Below are 22,065 nucleotides of genomic sequence, written 5' to 3'. Positions count from 1 at the left end.
TCACTGAAGTGCAAACTACCATGTTGGCTCAAATTAGAACAGAGGAACGTATGCCATTTTGGCTCACAGCAGCGCACGTGCAAAGAATGTGAGTGCAGAGAGTTTCACGCTTCCATTCTCATGAAAGTTTAAGGAGAGACGTTATATTTGCAGTGATAGGTATGACAAATAAAACCAGTCGTACATTAGCGTAGAATTCAACTGTAAAACTGCTCATTTTGGATCAAAAGTCAAATCTATCGAAATCCATTATAATGGGAAAGGACATAACACAAAATGGAGATGGTTTAGATATTCCCGCTCAGCGGAATTCAAACTTGACTGTTCTTGACTTGTGTGCCCATCTCCTGGACATTTGCAGAATTGCACTCCCACAAGGCCACAGCCAAAATGGATCATTTTTAATCAAATGGCCAAAAAAGTAAATTATTTCCAAGGAGCTATTAGAAATGATTTTTCAGTAAGAATTGTTCTGTCATTTCATTCAACAGTTGCTGCCTCACAGACATTTTAAAATTATGTTTAATTGGAAATACAGGTGTGGGAAAAGTGGTCGTATTTCCTCCTAAATATTAAAAAGTCTCAAGAACTGTACGGATAGTGTTTACCGGACGGTTCCAGTCCTCGCCCCTTCGATTCTGCGTTGACTGCAACCGCGCCCCTTTGACGAACTCAAGACCGACAGACTGGCATCCAGTGCCAGAGTCAATGCCCTTGAGGGAAAGCATATAAAAGTAAACCAAGACAATTACGAGAAGGTTGATTGCCTTAAATGGATAATATCGATTTGAGAAGGCAATGGGAAGTCCCAACAAATATAGCACTGATATATTAGCGTTGGCTGCCCGTATCTTCTCAGCACTGGGCAGAATCTGCTTAATTAAAAAGAGTATGGGAACTGGCATAACATAATGGAAATCTCATGCAAGCTGGCGAGCCACAAATGGAGCTGGGAACAGCCCATGGGAAGTCCCCACAAATATAGCACTCGCGGACGTGTCAGTAAATGTCTGGGTGAACACGCGTGTCCGCGCATCTGTGCGCCCAGTCATCGTAGTCACGCGTCCATGTTTGAGGTATTGCATATCATCACCCGTCACTTTCACCTGCGATTGTCAGTCAGTGGCAAAAATTAGCTATTTTTCTGACACGGCATCCCTCCTTAATGATTGGCTGAGGCCGTTAAAGCAATACGGAAAATCCGTAAACCTTGTTATCCTATTGGACAAAACAAGAAGCGTATACAGAAGTGCGGAGGTAGGAATTCCTAAAGTTCTAAGGTCCGCGCAAAGAACGCAGGCAATCGGAAGAACTACGTTTCTTAACACATTGGATAATCCAGATATGCAAAAAACCGTAAGTATGTGCGAGAAAAAATTATATCTGTTTAATTGAACTTTCTAATTGCCATTTTATAGATACCTTTATTTCCCAAAGTATTTAATTGATAGCGATACTATAGCTAGCTAATGCTAGGTAACTACATTGCAATTGTGGGGTTTAGTTTTAGGTCGCAAGCCCCAGCTACACGGTTATAAATAAGGATACAAACTTGACCATTTTCGCCAATTAGGTAACTAAATGACATGTTACATAACGTTACATACAATTGTGTAACGTAACCAGTATCCTATTTGGCGAGAATGACGTTGAGTACTGTTTTGCTACCTCGCTAACTTTTCGCTGGAAAATTGCTTTTTGTCAGTGCAGGACCGTAAGCTCGCTGGGTATTACTAGAAATTATTAGAAAGAACTGCTGAATCAGAGAATTGTTTTTACGTGCAATCAGGAACAAAGCAGGCAATGCAAAGTCGCTAGTTCTGTGCTGTTTGTACATATTTGGTCATTTTGACGTACCCGTGATGGCAGGACGGACACACGAGAGTCACGTGTGAACTAAAGTTATGTGAAATGGAAAATGAAACTTGCAAGCTCGTTGACTGAATGACTAGTTTCCAAGCGAAAGTTAAAAATCTCACCTGTCACCATGACGTTTCCTGGCTGTACTTAAATGCAGAACTACGGCAAAACTTTACTAAAACGCGTTCAAGTATAGATGCAAACATGTTTAGATGGATTCTAGCGTTCGGATGTGCTTCAAGACCTTCTGCAACTTTGTTACATTTAAACTGTAATTTATGGCAAATGTCCTTTTCTGGCAAATTTCCTTTCAGAAGTACAGTATACGGTGTAGCTTATTTTGGTATGGCAATGAGTTCACGCAGTTCTGAACTAAAAAAAAAAAAACTGGCCATGCTTGTTGGCAAGCTATACGTGTTCGGTGATAGCCCTCAAAGAACTGTGCAGCCTTACATAAACAGTTGTTGTCCATCGGAAAAATATGTATTGACGCAGAGCGACGTTTACCCAACATAGAATTAGACAGCCAGTTCTCATTTGGAAAGCAAAATTGTACACAAATCTTTGTGTCTGGTTCAGATGTAGCCTATGTCAGTTGAGCCATACGTGAAAAGCATGCTTAGCCACTGTAGCTCTCTGCCAAAGAATTTACTGGACTGCCGCGAGCCAAAACAAGCACAGCTGCAGAAACGCAGGCGAACTGTTAATGCATGCTTTAAGTGCAGGCCCAATGTAAAAAGAAAGGCAAACGCAATTGTTTGAAAACATAATTCCCTGCCATTCTTGCAGTATTTTTAAATGTCTGTGCATTTCAGAAGAGTGCATTTTAGAAGATGGATACTGAAATGAAATCAGTTTGGCTCACTAACTGAAAATCATATTTTATTACTGTAGTAGCCTAGGCCTACTTATACTGTTTATTCTTAAATCACCTGATCATTATTTCAAGATTTCAATATTAACGAAAAGGGTTATGCCGAGATCACTAGTTGCCTGTAATTGTCTACCAGAGCTGCGAGTCATAAACTAATGCGGTACGATGGCTTCTCAGAGACCAGAGAGAATCCGTGTCCTAAAAATAAATGGTTTTATGTGTCTTGCAGGATCAGCGCTGAACCGCTAGGAGGCGATGTCTGACAACGGTATCACTAACAGTAACGGGATTGTCGGCGGTTGGACCCACCTAATTTCTGAGGCAAGTTTTAAGGATAAGCTCGATTCTTTTAAGCCTGGATAAGCCTTTAGTTGGCAGATATTGTAATCCAGAGCAACTTACCACGTCAGGATTCCGTCTTTTGAATGAAGTCGCTGCAAATACAACAGCAATAATGCAGGAACACAGAAGCCAGAATGAATCGCGTCCTGGGAGTGCCGCTAATGTGATGAAAAGGGGGTCATTCCTATGTTCCCAGGGTCCTATGTTCCCCAGATTTATATGGCACATAATGGGAACATGACAAAGGGTCCTATGTTCCCCAGATTTATATGGCACATAATGGGAACATGACAAAGGGTCCTATGTTCCCCAGATTTATATGGCACATAATGGGAACATGACAAAGGGTCCTATGTTCCCCAGATTTATATGGCACATAATGGGAACATGACAAAGGGTCCTATGTTCCCAGGGTCCTATGTTCCCCAGATTTATATGGCACATAATGGGAACATGACAAAGGGTCCTATGTTCCCAGGGTCCTATGTTCCCCAGCTCTACATATGTGCTCTCCCAGGGTCCTATGTTCCCAAGGTCCTAGGACCCTGGGAACATAGGACCCTGGGAACATAGATACGCTCACAGATACGCTCCCCGTGATCATGGATCTGGGGTTCCAGGCTGGCTGGGGCCCAAAAATGTATGGATTGATCGGGTGGAATATTATTAGTGTCATCGGTATATTTTTAAACCGGCGCAGAGTCTTCTTGTAATGAATCCCTGGCAGGGTACCTGATCGCACCGGTGGAAGAGGAGACGACAGACCAATCACAGAAGTGAAAAGGCAGTTGCTGACAGACATCACGTTGCGACTTGCTTTTTTTCTGATTCTGATTTACGAATGCGGTTGACACGCTCTGCAATTTAAAAAAAAAATTTTTTTTAAAAGAAGAAAAAAAGCCAAATGGGAAATCAAGGAAATAATTGCAAATGGACATTTGCCTTTGTGGTGTTCTCTTTTTAAGTACTCAAGACCAACTGCACCATTTAGTTAATGGTTGAAAAGCTTGCTAATCATTCACAAAAAGTATATAAATTGGAGAGAATGGGAAATCAAGCAATTGATTGTTTCCCATCTGTATCCATGGAGGGGATGACAGTATACATAGTTAACTGTATAATGGCATTGTATCAACCGCATTAATAATGAGCGGTTTGCAGATTGAAAATATGAAGGGAGGTTCCGCTCGATGGTTTCCTCCATTGCCCTCAGTGAGCTGTGAGCTCTATGATGTCACGGCATTGAGTCATCACAGAACCATGGGAGTTGCAAACAGTGTGTTTACAGAAGTGGGTGTGGAGTTCATTATTCTGATATCTATGTGGTGTGTGTGTTTGTGAGTGTAGTGCAGGATCTGGCACTTGGGCAACTCCCTGTAATCATTAGCAGGACTGAGGAAACCTCACCTGTTTCTTTCCAGGAGTCTCCTGCAGAGAACGTAGGCCCAGGGGATGATGGGATTGAGAGCCTTGCTGAACCGCCAAGCGTCTGTGAGAAAGTGACATGTAGGTACATGTGAGGACTGGTGCATAGGGTTATAATTAACCATTAACGCAGGAGTGCATATTCCATGTTTATGTGTGTGACAGATACTTGCTTGCATCATTTACGTTTTTTCGAGTTATTTTTAATGTCGTGGAATATGCTTCTTAGTCCTTGAATTTATGAATAAAATTTAAAGATGCGTAAAATATAAAGAAAAATATATGTATAGCGCATGGTTGTTCCAATGACCCGGCGTGGCGCAAACGATACGTTGATGCTGCTGAGAGGGACGTGGAGTCCATTCGAACCGCGCCACCCCATTGGCTGGTTCGGGAGGAGCGGTGGTTGAAGGAGGGAAGATGGCCGCCCGCTCCGGGCGGAGGCAGGGAGGCGTGTGCGGACGTGTCGCCGCCGCGGCCGCCGCTTCGCTCGGCTTTCTCACGCTCCGCTCTGTTGCCAGGCAGCCCCGCCGCGCCAGAGACGGGTGACGGGACGGCCCCCCCGGGGGGGGCGGAGCCGGGGGACGGGCCTCCTGACGACGCCGCTCTGCCAGTGAGTGTGGAAAGCGCAGAGTTTCCCTTTTGGTGCTGCCCTGTCTGTCAGCACATCTGTTATTATGTCTGTAGGATCATTTATTTACGTTTTTTTTCCCCCTGTATTTATTTAGCCGGAACTATCATCTAAAGGGCATCTAAAGGGCGGTTCCATGGTAACTGACATAACAAATGCAGGATATTAGGGTGGTAAAGCTATATAATAGAGACGAATAGGCTTATTTCCTCCTGATGGCTATAAAAGCAGACATCACTCTCGATCATGTGGCTCTATTGGACTTCACCACGCGAATATCCTGCATTTGTAACAACAGTTGCCTTGGTCTTGCGTTACAGAGATGTGCGGGGGCTTTGAAGACTGTGTCTAGGATGTTCTTTGTGCTGTACGTGCATGAGAACTGTGCGTGTCTGTGCATGTGAGAATTGTGCAGCGTCTGTGGAACTCCCTCGTTGTTGTTTGTTCGAGTGTTGCCAAACGGAACTTGATAGTAGTGTAAAAACTCGGTGCTGTATCCGCTAAATCAAGTTTAAAGTCCACATTGTGACTACAGTTGCACACTCCTTTGATTAAGCTCCAGTATAAAAGAGGTATTTGTCAAGCAGAGCAATTGTCTGGATTCCTTTGGCTGAAGATTAAAAGCAGGGTTAGTCCCTGTTTGTGGGTGTGCATTAGTGCTGACCTTGGAGCCAGAGGGACGATATTGAAAGGTGTGATTGGTCTGTTCATTAAGGTTCTCTCTCTCTCTCTCTCTTCAAGGCCATTTAGACTTTAGGGCGTGCTCTCAGACAGGTTTTCCTGTAACTGTGGGAAACGAGTGAATAAGTGTACAAAACCCCTGCCTTTCACAGGAAGCGCCTGTGGAGAGCTTAGGCCCAGAGGGCGATGGGAGATGTAGTCCAGCTGAGATGCCAGGTCTCTCTGAGGAAGTGACAGGTATGTGCGTCAGTTACATCAGTTTCACTGCTTTCACACGCAGAGGGGGAAAATATAGAAATAAATGTTTCGCACCATTGACTCTCTGCATGTTAGGACCTCACGGGGCGTGGGGTTGTGCGGAAGCGGAGTGCAGCATTGTTGTTTCATGTAACAGAGACAATGCCCAGGGCTGTGCTCTGGGTTAGCGGGAGGCCCGGCTGGCAACCGCTGCGCTCACTGGGCTGTCTGTCCTCAGGGCCTGTTGCCGAGGAACGGCGGGAGGAGGGAGGGTTACCCGCTGAAGCGGCTCTGTCCGAGGAGGGGCTGCAGGTCAGTTGGCGTCTCCCTCTCCGCGTGTCCGTCCGTTTAATGTAATTCATTCGGTATCCGTCCGTTTATTGTCGTACTGCTTTTCCTGTCTGTCGGGCTGCGTCTGCACCTTGTGTGACAAACCCGCAGATTAATTTGTAAGCCGGAAGGTTGTCCCACCTGTTCGAGCTATTGCCAATGGCCTTAATAAATCTGCTTCAACAGATACTGCTCCGGATTAGCTGCTTACGGTTTGTTCGTTTTGCCTCCCCGTTCCCAGGTCTGCCAGGAAACCAGGTCAGAGGGATCCGCCCCCTCTAGCCCCTCTGCATTAAGCCCCTCCCCGTCCAGTCATGTGCCTTTGATCTCCGACCAGGAGAGTCACGCCCCTTTTAGCCTGCACACTGATGCTTGTGCAGTCACCAGTCCATGCTCTGACACTGACGGTCTCATCCCCGTTAGCTCCGCCCCTGATATCGACTCCCACATAAGCTCCGCCCCTGAGCTCCTTGCAGCTGATATCCCCGCTCATGATATCGACTCCCACATAAGCTCCGCCCCTGAGATCCTTTCAGCTGATATCCCCGCTCATGATATCTACACCCACACAAGCTCCGCCCCTGAGCTCCTTGCAGCTGATATCCCCGCTCATGATATCTACACCCACACAAGCTCCGCCCCTGAGCTCCTTGCAGCTGATATCCCCGCTCATGATATCTACACCCACACAAGCTCCGCTCCTGAGCTCCTTGCAGCTGCTATCCCTGCCCATGATATCTACACCCACACAGGCTCCGCCCCTGAGAGTCTTGCCCATCTTAGCTCCGCCCCTGATACCGACACTGACGTAAGTCCCGCCTCTGAGCCCCCCACCCTTGAGAGCCAACACCCAGCCTCCGTCCCGCCTGCGTCTGTCCTTGAATCACAGGAAGGGGAGGAGCCCCAAAAGGAAGAGGTGATGCCTGAGCCTGCTCACATCCTGGCAGATGTTGTACCTCCAGAGGGTGTGTAAGAGTGCGAGGGGCTGGATGGGGCATGTGGGTGTGGGGCTATAGGGGGAATGGAAGTTTTAAAAAATAATCGGATAAAATCAGAGGGCCTTCAAAAGCCTTTTGTTTCTCTGACATTTTTCTCGCCCGACAGATATTCGTGGTGACTCCTATGAGGCAGCGGAGGGGGATGGGCTGAGGAGAAGGCACGTGCCACCCCCCGCCCATCCAGAACCACCGCGGAGAGCGAGGGACGAGGAGGAGGAGGAAGAAGAGGAGGAGTTCCACCTGATCGAGAAGAAGAAGGAAGAAGGGGGCTGGTTCTCTCTGAACAAGTGCATTGTGGGAGCTCTGGTTCTGCTCTGCCTGGGGTCCATAATATTTACAGGTGAGTCGCCTGGATAATTGAACGTTGCTCAGAAGAGCAGTTCTCGTGTAGAGCTGTGCTCGTTGTCATTCCTGTGGTTTCTGTAGACCTTTTCATTGTGTTTGCTTTTGTTTGTATTGATGTAGCAACTGTAATGTGTAATGTCTGTAGCGTAGGCCCAGAGGTGTTGTAATGTGTCTGTTAGTAAATGCTGTTGTTTTTGTGATGTCACTTCAATAACTACAACCTAGTAGTTGTAGTTATGAAGTAGGTGTAGGGGATGAGTTGTAATATAATTAACCGAATTCCGGTGAACTATAATTGGATGCGAGTAACGATGTTTTCATAATTTATGCTGCGCATAACTTGCTGAGATAAATAAATAAAAAAAGATTCCAACCCTAAATGGATGGGGTTGTTTGTTATATGAGGCGTATGGAGATCTAAGGTTCGCTGCTCCTACAGGTTACTTCCTTGACCTGGATGACGGTAGGAACACCTGGGCACCGTGAGCTGCAACACTAACTCCCACTCACACACCTAGCTCTGATCCTGCTTTACCCAGAATGCACTGCACGCCCATGTCACGCTCAGTCTAACAAAAGGCCACTTGTCTTTGACTCTGATGGTAATTGTGGGCGGGGTTGTGCACGTTGCGCAATAGTTGATATTCCTGTATTTGCAATTGACTGTGGCACTGTATAAAGAACACCATGCAAAGGCCTCTGAAGAAACCTTCAGTGGATTGTTTTGTCATCATATTTGATTAGAATCAGTCGCAAAAAAAAATAAACAACGGGTAATGAAGGCCATGAGACCAATGAAAGTCATAAAAATTCAGAAAACCTGGTTTTATAACCCCTTGGCACATCCATCCAGCCATTCTTCCATTGGGCAACTATTTTTTCAGTGTACCTTTTCCGAGTCTTTACAGTACGGTGCCTACAATGACCACAAAGCATGTGCCATGGCTGGGTTGTTGAGACTGCCACATTTTCTATAACATGTAATTGCAGGTTAGCCATTTTGGCTGACTCTCTAAGCCAAAGTGACTTAGGAAAAAACATTTAAGCTGATAAATGGCCTGGAAAATGCTCCTCTGCTACTATACCCACCCTGTCTGCTGGGAGCACTTCAGCCACTGAAAACTCTTAACGGGCAGTGGGAGGGGGTTGTGAGGACTCTTAATGCAGTGTTAGTTCACCCGGCACTCCGGAAGGTTCCGGAGCCAGTCTGAGGTCCAGCATTTTGGAAATGCTGCTGTTTTGTTTGTGTGGTAGTTCTGTGTTCTGTGATGAGATTAAAGGCTTGTGCAGATGTCCCTGTGCATTCGACAGTGTTAACTGTGTCACAACCTGTGTGTGTGTGTGTGTGTGTGTGAAACCACTGTCGTGTCACATAGATGTTTTTTGTGTTGGATTAAGCCTGTTATTAAATGAAGTGTACTGCTCACCGTGTTTATGGTTTGTGTTGTGACCGTTGATTTGAATTACTTTGCATGAGTCGCACTGTAAAACAGCATAATTGTGTGTATATGTTATGTATTATCAGCATTTGAGGTGTTGCTGCGGTTTTCATAGTGTCTTATTCCTCACGCTAACAGAGGAGGACTTCGCCCCGCCGAGAGACCAAGAGCTGCACGGAAAACAGGTCCGCTCTTTTTCTTCATCTCATCCTTTCTACTCTACCTCTCCTGTTCTCCTTATGTTCTTCACTTCAACCCCTCTTTCTCTGTACTTCTGATGTGGTGTCAGAGTTTAAGTGTTCACTGTAGCAGAGTGTGGCTGATCTTCAAGGAGCAGCTCTCAGTTAGAGTTTGAGTGTTCATTGTAGTGGAGTGTGGCTGATCTTTAAGGAGCAGCTGTCAGTTAGAGTTTGAGTGCTCATTGTGGTGGAGTTTGGCTGATCATTAAGAAGCAGCGTTGTCTGGAAGCTGTGCCGCTGATTTGGGGCGTGGCCATTTCGTGCCTCTCCACAGGGTTGAGTTGCATGCACTTCGTATCCGGCTGCATAAATGAGTAGCGTGTGCGTGGTGAGCTCAGTGGTACCGGATTAAGTTGTGATGTAACTGTGCATTTTCTGTCAATCAGGATCGGCTTAACCCCGACGGCAAACTTCCAGACCCTAAGGAGGTGTCACAGCTACTGGGCAAACTTGCAGAAGACAACCAGCAGATGGCGATACTTCAGGCACAGCTACAGGTCAGAGCTATTGCTACAAGCCTGAACTATAGTTACAATTAAGGTCTATAGCTACAGGTAAGGGCTATAGCTACAGGGCAGAGCTATAGCTACCGTTCAGAGCTATAGCTACAGGTAAGGGCTATAGCTACAGTTAAGGGCTATAGCTACAGGTCAGAGCTATTGCTACAGATAAGGTCTATAGCTACAGTTAAGGGCTATAGCCACAGGTAAGGTCTATAGCTACAGTTAATGGCTATAGCTACAGATAAGGGCTATAGCTACAGGTAAGGGCTATAGCTACAGGGCAGAGCTATAGCTACCGTTCAGAGCTATAGCTACAGGTAAGGGCTATAGCTACAGTTAAGGGCTATAGCTACAGATAAGGGCCATAGCTACAGGTCAGAGCTATTGCTACAGATAAGGTCTATAGCTACAGTTAAGGGCTATAGCCACAGGTAAGGTCTATAGCTACAGTTAATGGCTATAGCTACAGATAAGGGCTATAGCTACAGGTCAGAGCTATAGCTACAGATAAGGGCTATAGCTACAGCACAGAGCTATAGCTACAGTTAAGGTCTATAGCTGCAGGGCAGAGCTGTAGCTACAGTTAAGGTCTATAGCTACAGATCGGAGCTATAGCTACAGGGAAGAGATATAGCTATAAGTCAGGGCTATAGCTACAGGGCAGAGCTATAGCTACAAGGCAGGGCTATAGCTACAGGTAAGGGCTATAGCTATGGGATAGAGATATAGCTACAGGGCAGAGCTATAGCTACAGGTAAGGACTATAGCTACACGGAAGAGATATAGCTACAGGTAAGGGCTATAGCTACAGGGCAGAGCTATAGCTACAGGTAAGAGCTATAGCTACAGGGCAGGGCTATAGCTACAGGTCAGAGCTATTGCTACAGGGCAGGGCTATAGCTACAGGTCAGAGCTATAGCTACAGATAAGGGCTATAGCTACAGATAAGGGCTATAGCTACAGGTCAGAGCTATAGTTTCAGGGTAGGACTATAGCTACTGGGCAGAATGTGCCCATTAGTTCTATACACCCAAAGAGGTGGAGTACAAGAAACAAGAAGTATGAATCTCAGAAACATGATTATCACGGCTACAAAAGAAAAGTCATGCCTAGAAATCGAAACCCAAGGCTTTGAGCTAAAATAGGAGACTTCACTGCTCAGCTGACACCCTTTTGTAGGTACGAAAGCTATCTGCTGTGTATGACAGCTGTTTAAGCAACAGTTTTTCTGCTGTTTCCTAATCGCCGTTTGTGCCTCTGACGCAGAAGGAGGAGCTGGACTTGGTGCTGCACAAGGCTGAGGAGACAGGGAAGGAGGCCCCTGCTGGCCAGATTGAAAACCACACCTCAGTGCACAGTGGGCTTTGGGAGGAGCAGAACGTGCCGGCCTTGGAGGAGGGCGACACGGGACAGGAAGGGGCACAATTGGGGAGAGGCCCGGGGAATGGAGCGAGGGAAGAGGAGGAGGAGAGGAAGACGGAAAGGGTGGAGAAGCCAGCGGGGAGGGATGGGGAGAGGAAGAGAGAGTGGGAGGGGAGAGTGAGGGAGGTCAGGAGGGTAGGGCATCAGGAAAAGGTGGGAAAGAAAGGGAGGGAGGAGAGCAAAGAGTGGAGGCATAGGGAGGAGAGAAAGGAGAAGAGAGAAGAGAGTGATTGGAAACACAGGAAGGACGGAGAGAAAAAAAAGCACAGAGAGTGGAAGGAGAAGGTGGAGAAGAGGCGAGCTTGGGAGAAAGGGAGAGAGTGGTACAAAGGCGGTGAGAGAAAAAGAGAGGGAGCGTGGAAGGATAAGACGGAGAGGAAGGACCAGAGGCATGACAGATGGCGGGCGGAGAAAAAAGAAAAAGACTGGAAGGCGCAGAAAGAGGGATGGAAAGCGCAGAAAGACTGGAGAGAGGAACGAGGGATGGACAAAGACAAGAGCAAGAAGGAGAAGCACTGGCAGGGCTCGGTGGCGAAGAAGCCGCTAGCCTTGGACCACGTCGACTACTGGAAGCGGCAGCAGGAGAAACTGCGGAGGAACCGCCCCCCGGTGGACTGCAGGGGTGCTGCGGAGTGCGCCCGGAAGGAGAGGCTCGTCCCTGTGACGCAGGCGGAGTTCCAGGCCCTCCTGGGGTCCTACCTGGGCAAGCTCGGGGACGGCGCCCGAGAGAGCAAGGCCGCCGTCCTGTCGCTGGTCGAGGAGTTCTTCGCGGACGGCCTCTTCGCTCACCACAAGGTCCCGTTCCGGGAGTTCGCGGAGGACGTGGCGGACGTGCTGGAGGACGTGGCGGAGGGCGACCGCCGTGCCGAGGAGGAGGTGGAGGAGTTCGAGAGGGAGGCGCTGAGGAGGTTCGCCGTGCCTGGCGGAGGAGAGAGGGAGGGAAGGAGGAGGGGGAAGGATGGAAGGATGTGGGGCTGAAAGGAAGAGGAGAGATGGAGAAGGAGAGAGAGAGAGAGGAAACGGGGCTGGGGTAGAAGTAGAGAGAGGGAGGGAGTGGGCTGTCGATAGGCGTTGCCGATGTGTAGTTTCAGAAATTAGCTTCAGATGTTAGTGGTAAAGTGTGGAAGCACCGCACCAGAGCAGTTGCTGAGCACTGAGCCTGGTGCATCACAAAAGGACGTGACCCTGAACGTCAGCCGTTCCCAAAACAAGTCCCAGGGAATCGGCCATCACCTCTACCTCTTCTACACTGTTACCAACGGCCTTTTGTGAATCCACTAGAGCTCTTCATACAGTCAACAACTTTCTAATCTGACCTGAAGCAATATCCCTCACACTGAATGTGGAGGACTGAAAAGGGGAGAACATTCTGCAGCAGGAAGTGGGAACACCTATTGGGAGGTGGGGACATAGAGTTAGAGTAATCGGGAAAGCTCATTGGGTAAATACTGTTGAGGTGCGGCGTGGGATAGGGCGGTGTAGATCTCCTGTCCAATCAGAACTGAATCGGTTTTTCGTTGGGTACCTCAGTACTAGCGCTCAGTCAGACGCAAATACAAACCCGCTGCTTCACATTAGCCAAGTTAACCCACCGCCACTCGCCTGTGGTCATGGAGGGCCGTGATGCCTGTAGGTACGGCGTCTTTCCTGCCAGGCACTTAACCACGTGATCCAGCCAATCATTGGCACTCTGCTCTGAACCGATTTTAGCCGCCATCCAATCTGCTTGGAGTTTTCTGGAAAGCTGTCTGGACAAAGGCCACCTGGAACTGGAGTTGAGCAACAGTCATTTCAAATGTTTTGTTTTTTTTTTTGCCAGTGAAGACTCTCATTCACCAAGCGCCTTTCGAAGTGGAATTCTTTCTCCTTGTTTTCTTTCCTTTCTCAAATGTTTCAGATTCTTTGGATTTTGTAGCGGCATGGTTCCTGTTTTTATCTGTAAAGGAGATTGCTGGTCAAAAATCTAAGGGGTACACAACCAGTAACACAATACTGTGTTCCAGGAGGGTTGGTGTGTTTTTGTGGATTCCACTGGGGCGTATCGGCTAGCTGATTAGTTTAAATACGCCAGCAATCAGTCCTCAGTTAAACATTGTGAAGACATTTGAGGATATGGGTAGTCTTCAGCTATCATTCATGGACTTTCCAGCAAATGTAGCTAAAATGTCAGGTCATGCAAACGAAGAGGACTAATTAGGATAGTATGTAGCAAGAAATTCAGAAATGTAATCTGCCCTCATTGTTTAATAGAATGTGAGATTTTCTCTTGTAAATTTTCAGTGTCCTGGTTTTTCATTTTTTTAGTGTCAGCAAGCACAAACTGGAGATTGGCGTTCTCGCTGTGTTTTTCCGTGCAAGTCTGCTTGTTGACTTGCTGACAGAGCTGGTCACAACAACTGAGGTGATTTTTTTCTTTTTTTTTTTTCCTGGAACATTTCCCCCATTCAGTCACATGCCCGGTTGTGGAAAGCTGTTGGGCTTGAGTTATGCACTTAATGAGAAGGACTGGATTCTTAGTTCACGAGAAAACCCTCAAAAAGCTCGGATAAACGTGTACGCAACGCAACACGGCACATGGAATACAGTCTGCGTCTCTGACCGGTGTTGACCTTTAAGCCTGGTACACTTCAGTTATGTAGATCAGGCTGATAGGCTCTCCTTGTTTCGGAATGCCAGAGCCTCTTCCGATTTTCAGTTTTTACCCAAACCCTTTAACTGCATAACTGGGCATGACGGTGGCCTAATTGAATTTAGCCGACCACGTGCCCAAGCCTGTGTGTCCTATCCGGAAGATGCCTGGTTACTCCGCACAACCGCAGCTCTCCAGGGACCGGGACGTCCTGGTGCAGCCGAGGGTTGAGTGACAGCGGCGGTTTAAAGTTCCCTTTTGTTTCGCCATCCAGTGCTTCGTGTTGTTTTAGGTAGCCTAGTATTCAGCCAACTAGGGGCTCTGTTTGGAAATGAAGGAATTGATGTAATACGAGGAGTCTTGTAGCGTGCGTAGCATTCAATGCTAGTGTGTGTGTGTAATTAAATTAGCGAGGTGGCTGTGGTAGAAGTAAACAGCGCTCTCCGTGGAATGTTCTCAGATGAAGTAGGGGCGTTGGTGTGCGTTCGGTCACGTGATACGCCACGCCTAAATCTAAAGCGAGCTGCGTCTCTTAAACTCCGTCCCGTCCGGCGCAGCTGCGACGGCAGGCTCTCTCTAGAGTTACTACTGACGCGCGTTCACGCTTTGGCTAAAGTTTAGATTTGTGTTTTAAATTCACACCTGTTGTGCACGGGGAGGGGGGGGAGCCAGTTGTTTGACCTGATATTAAACGGCTCAAACCAGCTGATGTCCAGTGGATTCATTTCTGTGGTGTCATTTCTTTTTTTTCCATTTGTGTTTTATAGATAGATAGAGGCCAACTGAGAGCAAAATTCTTATACTATGGTGCCCTGAGATTACAACACTCTAACTAATGAATGACAATGCATTAAAATATCACAGAAGTAGAGCAAACTAGATGAAAATATACTGGTAAAATGGCAAGTACATTATGAAAAGCAAGTACACGTTTCCTGAAAAACATCATGTAAAAGGAAACTGAAACCATCAATGCTAATCAGTCTGTCCAATTTGAGTATAAGCTGTAGATGATCTAGAAGGTGTGGTAACAGAAGTCAAACACAAAGAGTTGTGTTTTACCTGGCAGGTCACCTGAGGAGCCAACTATCATTAGCAGGGACAACCTGGGAAATGAGCATGTTGGGAATTTAAGGGATTGAGCAGCTGTAGCGCGTGAGTCAGTGGCCAGTGGTTTAGGGCCAGTTTTGTGGGAATTAACACCTCTAATTTTTCCCCACATGCCACAGGACCTTTTATAACTGTGGTGAGTCAGGACCTCAGTATAGCATCTCAGCTAAAGATAGGTGAACATGCTAATGAGGGAAATGCACATAGGAAATGAGAAACACAATGGCAGGGGGTTTGCAGTTTCCTTGTCTAAACTGAATATAGGCTCTGTATTAGTTTTTGTTGGAGGGGGTTAAGTCGGGTCACTGCTGTGATCTTAACTGGGGCTTTGCAACCTGGGGTATAGGCTGCCTGCATCACCAGTGGACTCACTGATGGAAAACTGGAACAGCAGGTCCTTATCTTAACCCTTTGAAGAGTTTCTTGAATGTTTTTACTTTTAAAAAAATTTTAATAAAAAAAAAAAAATTATAGTCAGTGTTCTAGAACTCCACTGTTTTCACAATTACCAGCAGTGATTGTTACATCAGCATTAGAATGTTCAGTTGAAAAACATTCTGATCGCACATTTGTCATTGTTACATCAGCATTAGAATGTCCCGTTCAGAACATTCTAATCACACATTTGTTATTGTTACATCAGCATTAGAATGTCCCGTTCAGAACATTCTAATCACACATTTGTGATCTCACTCCTCGCACGGGTTAAGAGACTGGCATGAAGTTGAGCCAGAAAGGTTGGATCTGTGAGGCTGTGAAACGGACGCCCGTATCCAGCTCGGCTCCTCTCGAATGGGCCCTTACTCTGAAGGCCTTGCCTGTCAGCTCTCAGCTCTTTGCATCCTGCTCCACTGCTTTTTTTTTTTCTTTTTCTTTTTTTTTTGTGGCACTTCAGACTTTGGATATGAATCCATTTTTATATTAAAATGGGCGTGGAACGCAATTCTGCGGTGTGCAAAGCGCCTGCCAAAAACGGATCAGCTTTCCTTTTTCCAGGAATGGCCAGAGCCAATGGGAGGGATTGCAATGAGTGACATTTCTGCGCATGGCCCGTCTCTGAGTTACCCAATGTGAATCCCACAGCCGATTTAATGAATAATGTTGATGTACATGGTATCTGAGTTATCCGATGGGATATCTCTACTAGTTTTGAGTTTTACTGTATGTGAGAGAGATAAATCTAGTGTTTATAAATCCGTATAAATTTATAGGCAAAGCCGTTACTATACACCACAAGCAGCTAATGCAATTAGAAATTAGTTTTGAATTTTATGGGGTAAAAATAATAAAACTGCATGAATGTGAAATGGACATTTTTGTTGAGTTCTCAGGAGCATGGCCAAATTCAGGGAGGACTTCACATGAGACAGATCTACAACCATGATTATGTCTTTCACAAGAAAATGCGACCTGAAATTGAAAATTGAAAATGTGCGTGAAGAATAAAAAAGCTTGAAGTCACTGGTCAGAGTTGAGCACGAAGCAAATTAAGACCAAAAGGGGAAACAGTCTGAATGTGTACAAAAGCATTTAAACAGCCATAACATTCACAACTGCACTCCATCCACAGGCAGAGAGACTGGAACAGCACAAAAATGATGTATTTTATTTATAATGTGCATACAGTGTCTGAAAATAAAGTATCCACAGAAAAAGAGAAAAGCCCACATTTGTTACATGGGTTATAATTACAGTATCTGTTATATTGAGGAAATGGTAGTAGCAGTGATATGTAGATGAAAACTGACAGAATTTTTCCTGTGGAAGGTTCCAGAAAGTCTGCTAGCACTGCTGCACTAGTGAATACACATACTCTCACAATCGTGTGCACACCCACATTTGAACGCATTCTTTGAATGAGCTGAACTCCGCCATGGGCTGATTCATTGGCTACTGATGCAATCCCTCGTGCTGACAATTTTGTTGTATACAGTTCCTACCTTAACCCTTTAATGTGTGAGATCACAAATATGTGATCAGAATGTTCTTAACTGAACATTCTACTGCTGACCGAACAGTCACGACTGGTAATTGAAAACAGTGGAGTTCTAGAACACTGACTTAGACTTAGAATTTTGAACAGACATTCCAAAAAACCTGCTCTTCGAAGGGTTAATCTCACCAGGAAGTGACTAATACACTGAGTATACCTGCGCCCCTTGTTCTACGAATAATAACCATTACACAAGAATTTTACAAGAAATGCCTGGGCCAGAGTCCTTGTTCAAAGAGCCCCATCCGCAGTAGGATTGCAGCCAAGACTTCGGCATGGCCCGCCCTGGCTACTTTTGTCGGTTCACCCATAATTAATGCGCCACCGTGTCCTCGAGTACCGCGGTAATGTTTGCTCGCGAGCCGCCAGTTCGTGTCTTTTCTTGCACGGCCGTGAGCGGCGGCAGAAGTCTGTACGTCAGGTTGCGCTGACTCAGTCCATATAACGCGGCGTCCAACCTGATCCCAGTCTCCTTATTTACACCCTTTCTCTCACACTATGCAGTTAAACAGGAATGCAAACTGTCCACTCATCAATATGTTTTTTTTTTATTCTTTTCTTTTTCTTTTACCTGTGCACCTTGCGGAATAAACGGCAATGGGGGCATGATGGTGGATTTACACACGACAAAGTACAACGACAAAGATTTTACCGTGTCTGCAAATAATGAACCAATTAAGCCAAAGACACCACAGAACACAGGCAATGGGACTTAAAACAGGAAACAGTACTGTTTGTCCAATATTATTTGTCATTATTTGTTGTATCAAATCAAAGCAATGTGTGTGTTAACCAAGCCATAAACAGGCTTTAGCTGGTGCACAGACTCAGGCCAGGAGTAGACCAAAACCTGAACAAGCAGGATGAAAAGCAGCTTCTTCCCCCAGGCGGTCAGAATCGTGAACATATTGTGCCCCCTGCAAGCACGCCCACTCCCCTCACCCTCTAGCACCCAAGCACTGGTCACTTTAACACTGAACTCTTAAAATATGTGCCCTTATACTGGATAAATAAGATGGACAATTTAAATGTTTTAAATGCATTTCAAAATGCATACATTTTATACAATTTATTTATACATTTTATTACTTCAAGTATTGTATTACTTCTGTGACTGGACAACTTGAACTCTGGACATTTTATTGGATATTTTATTCTGATGCTGGTACTTGTACTTATATTTAGTGTAACTCAATTGCTGCGGACTGTTTTTTTTTACACTGAGTGTGCCTTCTTTTCTGATATACATATTATTCTAGGCATATTGTCTTTTTCATTTGCACTGTTCTGGACTGGGAGGAACAACATTTTGTTTTTACGTATGCAAGTACACAAAAAATGACAAGTAAAGGAATCTTGAATACACGTGCATTTTAACAGCAGTGGCTTAAAACATCATCCAGGTGATTGTGCCATTTTGCCACTTTGTGTGCATGTGCGTGCGTGTGTGTGCCTGTATACGTGCGTGTGCATGTGTATGTGTGTGTGTGTGTGCACGCACGTGTGTTCATGTGTGCGCATGCGTGTGTCTGTGTGCATGTGTGTGCATGCTGGCCGGGGCGGCCATGTTGTGCTGCTGTGTGCGTGTGTGTCATTGTGTATGCTATTGCGTGTTGCAGGGGTGTGCGTAGGTGGCGGCGGTGCACGTGTGTGTGTTCATGCGTGCGCATGTGTGTGTGTGTGCGTGTGTGCGTGTACTGCATGGAAATTTCCAAGATGTGCTGATAAGAGGACAGCATCCCCGCTAAGGGACAGGACTGGGGGAATTTGGGTGAATTCATTTTCCGCTGACACAGCTCATCTCAGGGGCAGAATAGGGTATAAAAGAAAAGCAAAGGAAACTCTCTTTAAACCTGCAGCTACCTACTGCCTACTGCCCTGCTGGTGAGTCAAAGAGTGAGCAATATCTCTCTGTTTGCCTCTTCCTACTGCTCTCTCCCTTTCCCTCCCTCTCTTTTCCTCCTTTCCTGACCACCCTTTCCATATCTTTTCCGTTTTCTCTACCTCTTCTTCACATGAACTATTCCCTTTTTTTAAAACTCTTTTTCTCCTTCTCTCGCTCTCCCTATCTCCTACTTCCCCCTCACTCCCTCCTTTTCACTCTTGCTGTTGTTGTTCCTTTCCCTCGTCCCCCTCTCCTTCTCCTTCTTTCTGCGATAAATGGGCTAGTCAGCGGCGTTCGCGGCGGGGGGAGGCGCGCGCTGATGTCACGGAGTAATCCCGACGCAGACGGTCTAACGGCAGGTATGAGGCCTTTTTTTTTTTCGACCTTGCGATCTTCTGAAGATCCGGGACAGCTGTTTAAACTTCAGAAGAAAGGCCGTCGATGTTCCTTCATTCTTTCCTCCCCCTTTTTTTCCTCTTGTTTACTCAAACCTCTTGTTCACGCTCCAGGCACACCTCCGCCAGTCTAAGGCAGGGCTGCCCAACCCTCTTCCTGGGAGATCAACCCTCCCGTAGGTTTTCATTTCAACCCTAATTTGGCTGACCTGATTCTATAATTAGCAACTCGAGGAGATCTATAGCTGTGGAACGAGGTGTGCTTTTGTTTGGCTTGGGTTTGGGTTTGAGTGAAAACCTACAGGACGGTAGATTAAGGTGACCAGATTTCAAATCACTGGTTCTCGAGGGCCGTGCTGGTTTTCCAGCCTCCCTTTGCCTGGGAGTCAGGTGTGAAGACGGTCTGGCCAATCAGTAGCACTAATTGTTCAGTTAATTCACGAGGAGAAAAGAAAATAGGGCACCAAAAACATGGGGACGTCTGGTCACCCTACGGTAGATCTCCAGGAACAAGGGTGGGCAGCCCCGGTCTAGGGTGTTTTCCAGTTTCTCCCGGTCAAAAACACACTTCCTGTCACCTTTCTCTCCCAGGCCATCTCACTGCCTTCCCTCTTCACCATGGAGTCTGCCATCAGCACCCTGGTCACTCACTTCAAGACCTTTGCTGGGAAGGACGGCTCCTCCAGCACCCTGAGCCGCGAGGAGTTCCGCAGCCTGGTCGCCTCCCAGCTGCCCACCTTTGTCAAAGTAAGGACGCTCCTCGTTGCTGTGACGACCGTCGTCGGGGCTGTGTGTCCGAGTTTAAGGGCAGGAAGGGCTCGTACTTGCCCCGGTCCACCGTGTGGCTTGACGATGGCTACTTTTAGCCCTTTAAGGTGTGAGATCACGAATGTGTCATTAGAATGTTCTTAACTGGACATTCTAATGCTGATGTAACGATCACTACTGGTGGTCGAAAGCAAAGGAGTTCTAGAGCACTGACGCAGAACTCTGAAGAAACATTCCGAGAAATTTCCTCTTCAAAGGGTTAACAGGCGCTGGATTAGCATGTTGCACCATGCAGGTTGTCCACCGTTCCTCTCTACCCCTCACACCCGTGACCTGGAGTAAGGGGGGCAACCTAGTGGCTGGTCACATGCGTACTGCCTTGAGGTCATGTATGTATGGGTTAGAACCGAAGCTTCACTACCATGCGTTGGTCCTTGTTATCCCGTTTATTTAGCTCGCACATGACAGAAGAGGAGTGTTAAAAAGCGAGAACAACGCCCCTGACTGTATAAACCACCAAAGCTTTAAGTGTATGTGGCAACAATTATGTACTGTATGTTTATTTATTTATTTATTTATTTTTGATGGGAGCAGGTCATGGTAAAACGTGTCAGGTAAAGCAAAAAATTGAAAACCAGCACTAAAAAAAACAAATACAAAATATGCTGTGTATATAGATAGAGACTATGATATATAGTGTATTCTGTTGAATAGCAGTGCTGTTTGTTGGTCCATGAAAGAAGATTCAGACATGAAATGGAATTTGGGGTGATTCTATTAATCTGGAGAGGATGAGGAATGTAAAAGAATGTGCGGTACCACGCACTGCCACAAGGTGTCGCTGGTGCTCAGCATTCTTTCCCCAACCGGTTCTTTCTGCCACGCTGAACATTTTCTGCTTTCTCTTTCATCGTTGACTGTCCGCAGAACAGCAGTGATCCCGGGGTAATTGACCAGCTCATGGGTTCATTGGACGAAAACAACGACGGCGAGCTTACATTCCCGGAGTTCTGGCAGCTGATTGGAAAATTGGCCTGCAAGCATGGGGGCTTCAGCCAATAAGAAGCCAGGGTGATTTGGCTCTCCTTAGCAAATCCATTGTAATGATGTGGTATTTCTTAAATTTGGGCCAAAAGTGGTTGTAATCATACAGTACATTTTTTAATAAGAACTCATATAAATGGTTTATTTAATCCTCTTCCGATATAGAAGTGTAATAATAAAGCTGTTCTCGTTTTAAACCTTCCCTTCGTGTGTCTCACGGTCTCTCATCCTTTCTGCCCTTGTTTCTCAGCCACCAGGGCTAACATGCACCTTCTCTCTTCATTTTAAATGTATAAATCAGGTCTGAATCATTGCTATTACGGTCTAATTATGCATCAAGCCTATTGTTAAGCCTGCATTTAAAACATCCTGTAATCAGCAACGAAAACGTTCGCAACCACGTGGCTACTCTCAACAAAACGTGAAAAATAGACTCAGTCAGCAGGCCTATAATGTCTTCTCATTGTGTAACAGGGCTATGCTTATACTATATGTAAGTGAACGCGTTACTTTATACAGGAGGTTGTGTTTGTACACGTATATTTGCTAAAGGTTTTGGGGAAATTATTAAAAATGGATTTAAATCCAAAACAATATGAATGCTGTATTTTCATGGAATGTCAAGAACTCGTTCAGGAATTATGAATACGAGCTGGAATGTTTTTTAAACCTTCGGCCTCGGTCACCGTACAAACTGAAACAATGGAGTTTGCGTCGGGGCAAGTCTTCAACAAATACTCCCTGTTGACACTGAAGGCGCGGCTGAAGCCTGACTGCTTCTGAAAAACGCTCATTCCACCCTGGCGGACTGGGCGGCTGCGCAACACGAACGCGTAGTTTCAGTGAGCCAGTACGCGTTCGTCATTTGGCGTTCACGCAGCCTGACGGCTACACAAATGACACTCTCACGTTGTT

General features: G+C 46.1%; 2 protein-coding genes across 4 annotated transcripts; both read left to right on the top strand.

Annotated features, from left to right (window-relative positions):
• Positions 1-4,311: 4,311 nt before the first annotated feature.
• On the top strand, positions 4,312-14,659 carry pbxip1a (pre-B-cell leukemia homeobox interacting protein 1a; the record flags this gene model as incomplete). The annotated part of the gene is made up of 10 exons (XM_064345621.1): positions 4,312-4,582; positions 5,023-5,114; positions 5,966-6,050; positions 6,289-6,362; positions 6,622-7,345; positions 7,485-7,718; positions 8,163-8,186; positions 9,301-9,347; positions 9,788-9,898; positions 11,171-14,659. Coding segments are annotated over 10 exons (2,796 nt in total), but the record flags the coding sequence as incomplete, so codon positions are not given.
• Positions 14,660-18,784: 4,125 nt separating this feature from the next.
• LOC135261890 (protein S100-A11-like) lies at positions 18,785-21,352 on the top strand. 3 transcript variants are annotated; one of them, XM_064348578.1, is made up of 3 exons: positions 18,785-18,942; positions 19,930-20,085; positions 21,034-21,352. In XM_064348578.1, the coding sequence occupies exons 2-3, from the start codon at positions 19,957-19,959 to the stop codon at positions 21,166-21,168; spliced, it is 264 nt and encodes an 87-aa protein (XP_064204648.1). In that variant the 5' UTR covers positions 18,785-18,942; positions 19,930-19,956; the 3' UTR covers positions 21,169-21,352. The 3 variants fall into 3 exon arrangements, with proteins under 3 accessions (XP_064204648.1, XP_064204649.1, XP_064204650.1); XM_064348579.1 differs by having other exon boundaries at positions 18,883-18,954; XM_064348580.1 differs by lacking the exon at positions 18,785-18,942 and adding an exon at positions 19,029-19,302.
• The last annotated feature ends 713 nt before the right edge of the window (positions 21,353-22,065 follow it).

This window comes from Anguilla rostrata, chromosome 8 (genome assembly GCF_018555375.3).
Source record: "Anguilla rostrata isolate EN2019 chromosome 8, ASM1855537v3, whole genome shotgun sequence".
NCBI classification, from domain to species: Eukaryota; Metazoa; Chordata; class Actinopteri; order Anguilliformes; family Anguillidae; genus Anguilla; species Anguilla rostrata.
Note: the sequence above shows the minus strand (reverse complement) of the source record. Positions and strands in the feature narration are given on the sequence as shown.

Excerpts from the sequence above, each read along its gene's own strand:
- LOC135261890 (XM_064348578.1), top strand. The coding sequence starts at position 19,957 with ATGGAGTCTGCCATCAGCACCCTGGTCACTCACTTCAAGACCTTTGCT. Across the intron at positions 20,086-21,033 it reads AGCTGCCCACCTTTGTCAAA|AACAGCAGTGATCCCGGGGT; the intron begins GTAAGGACGCTC and ends GACTGTCCGCAG.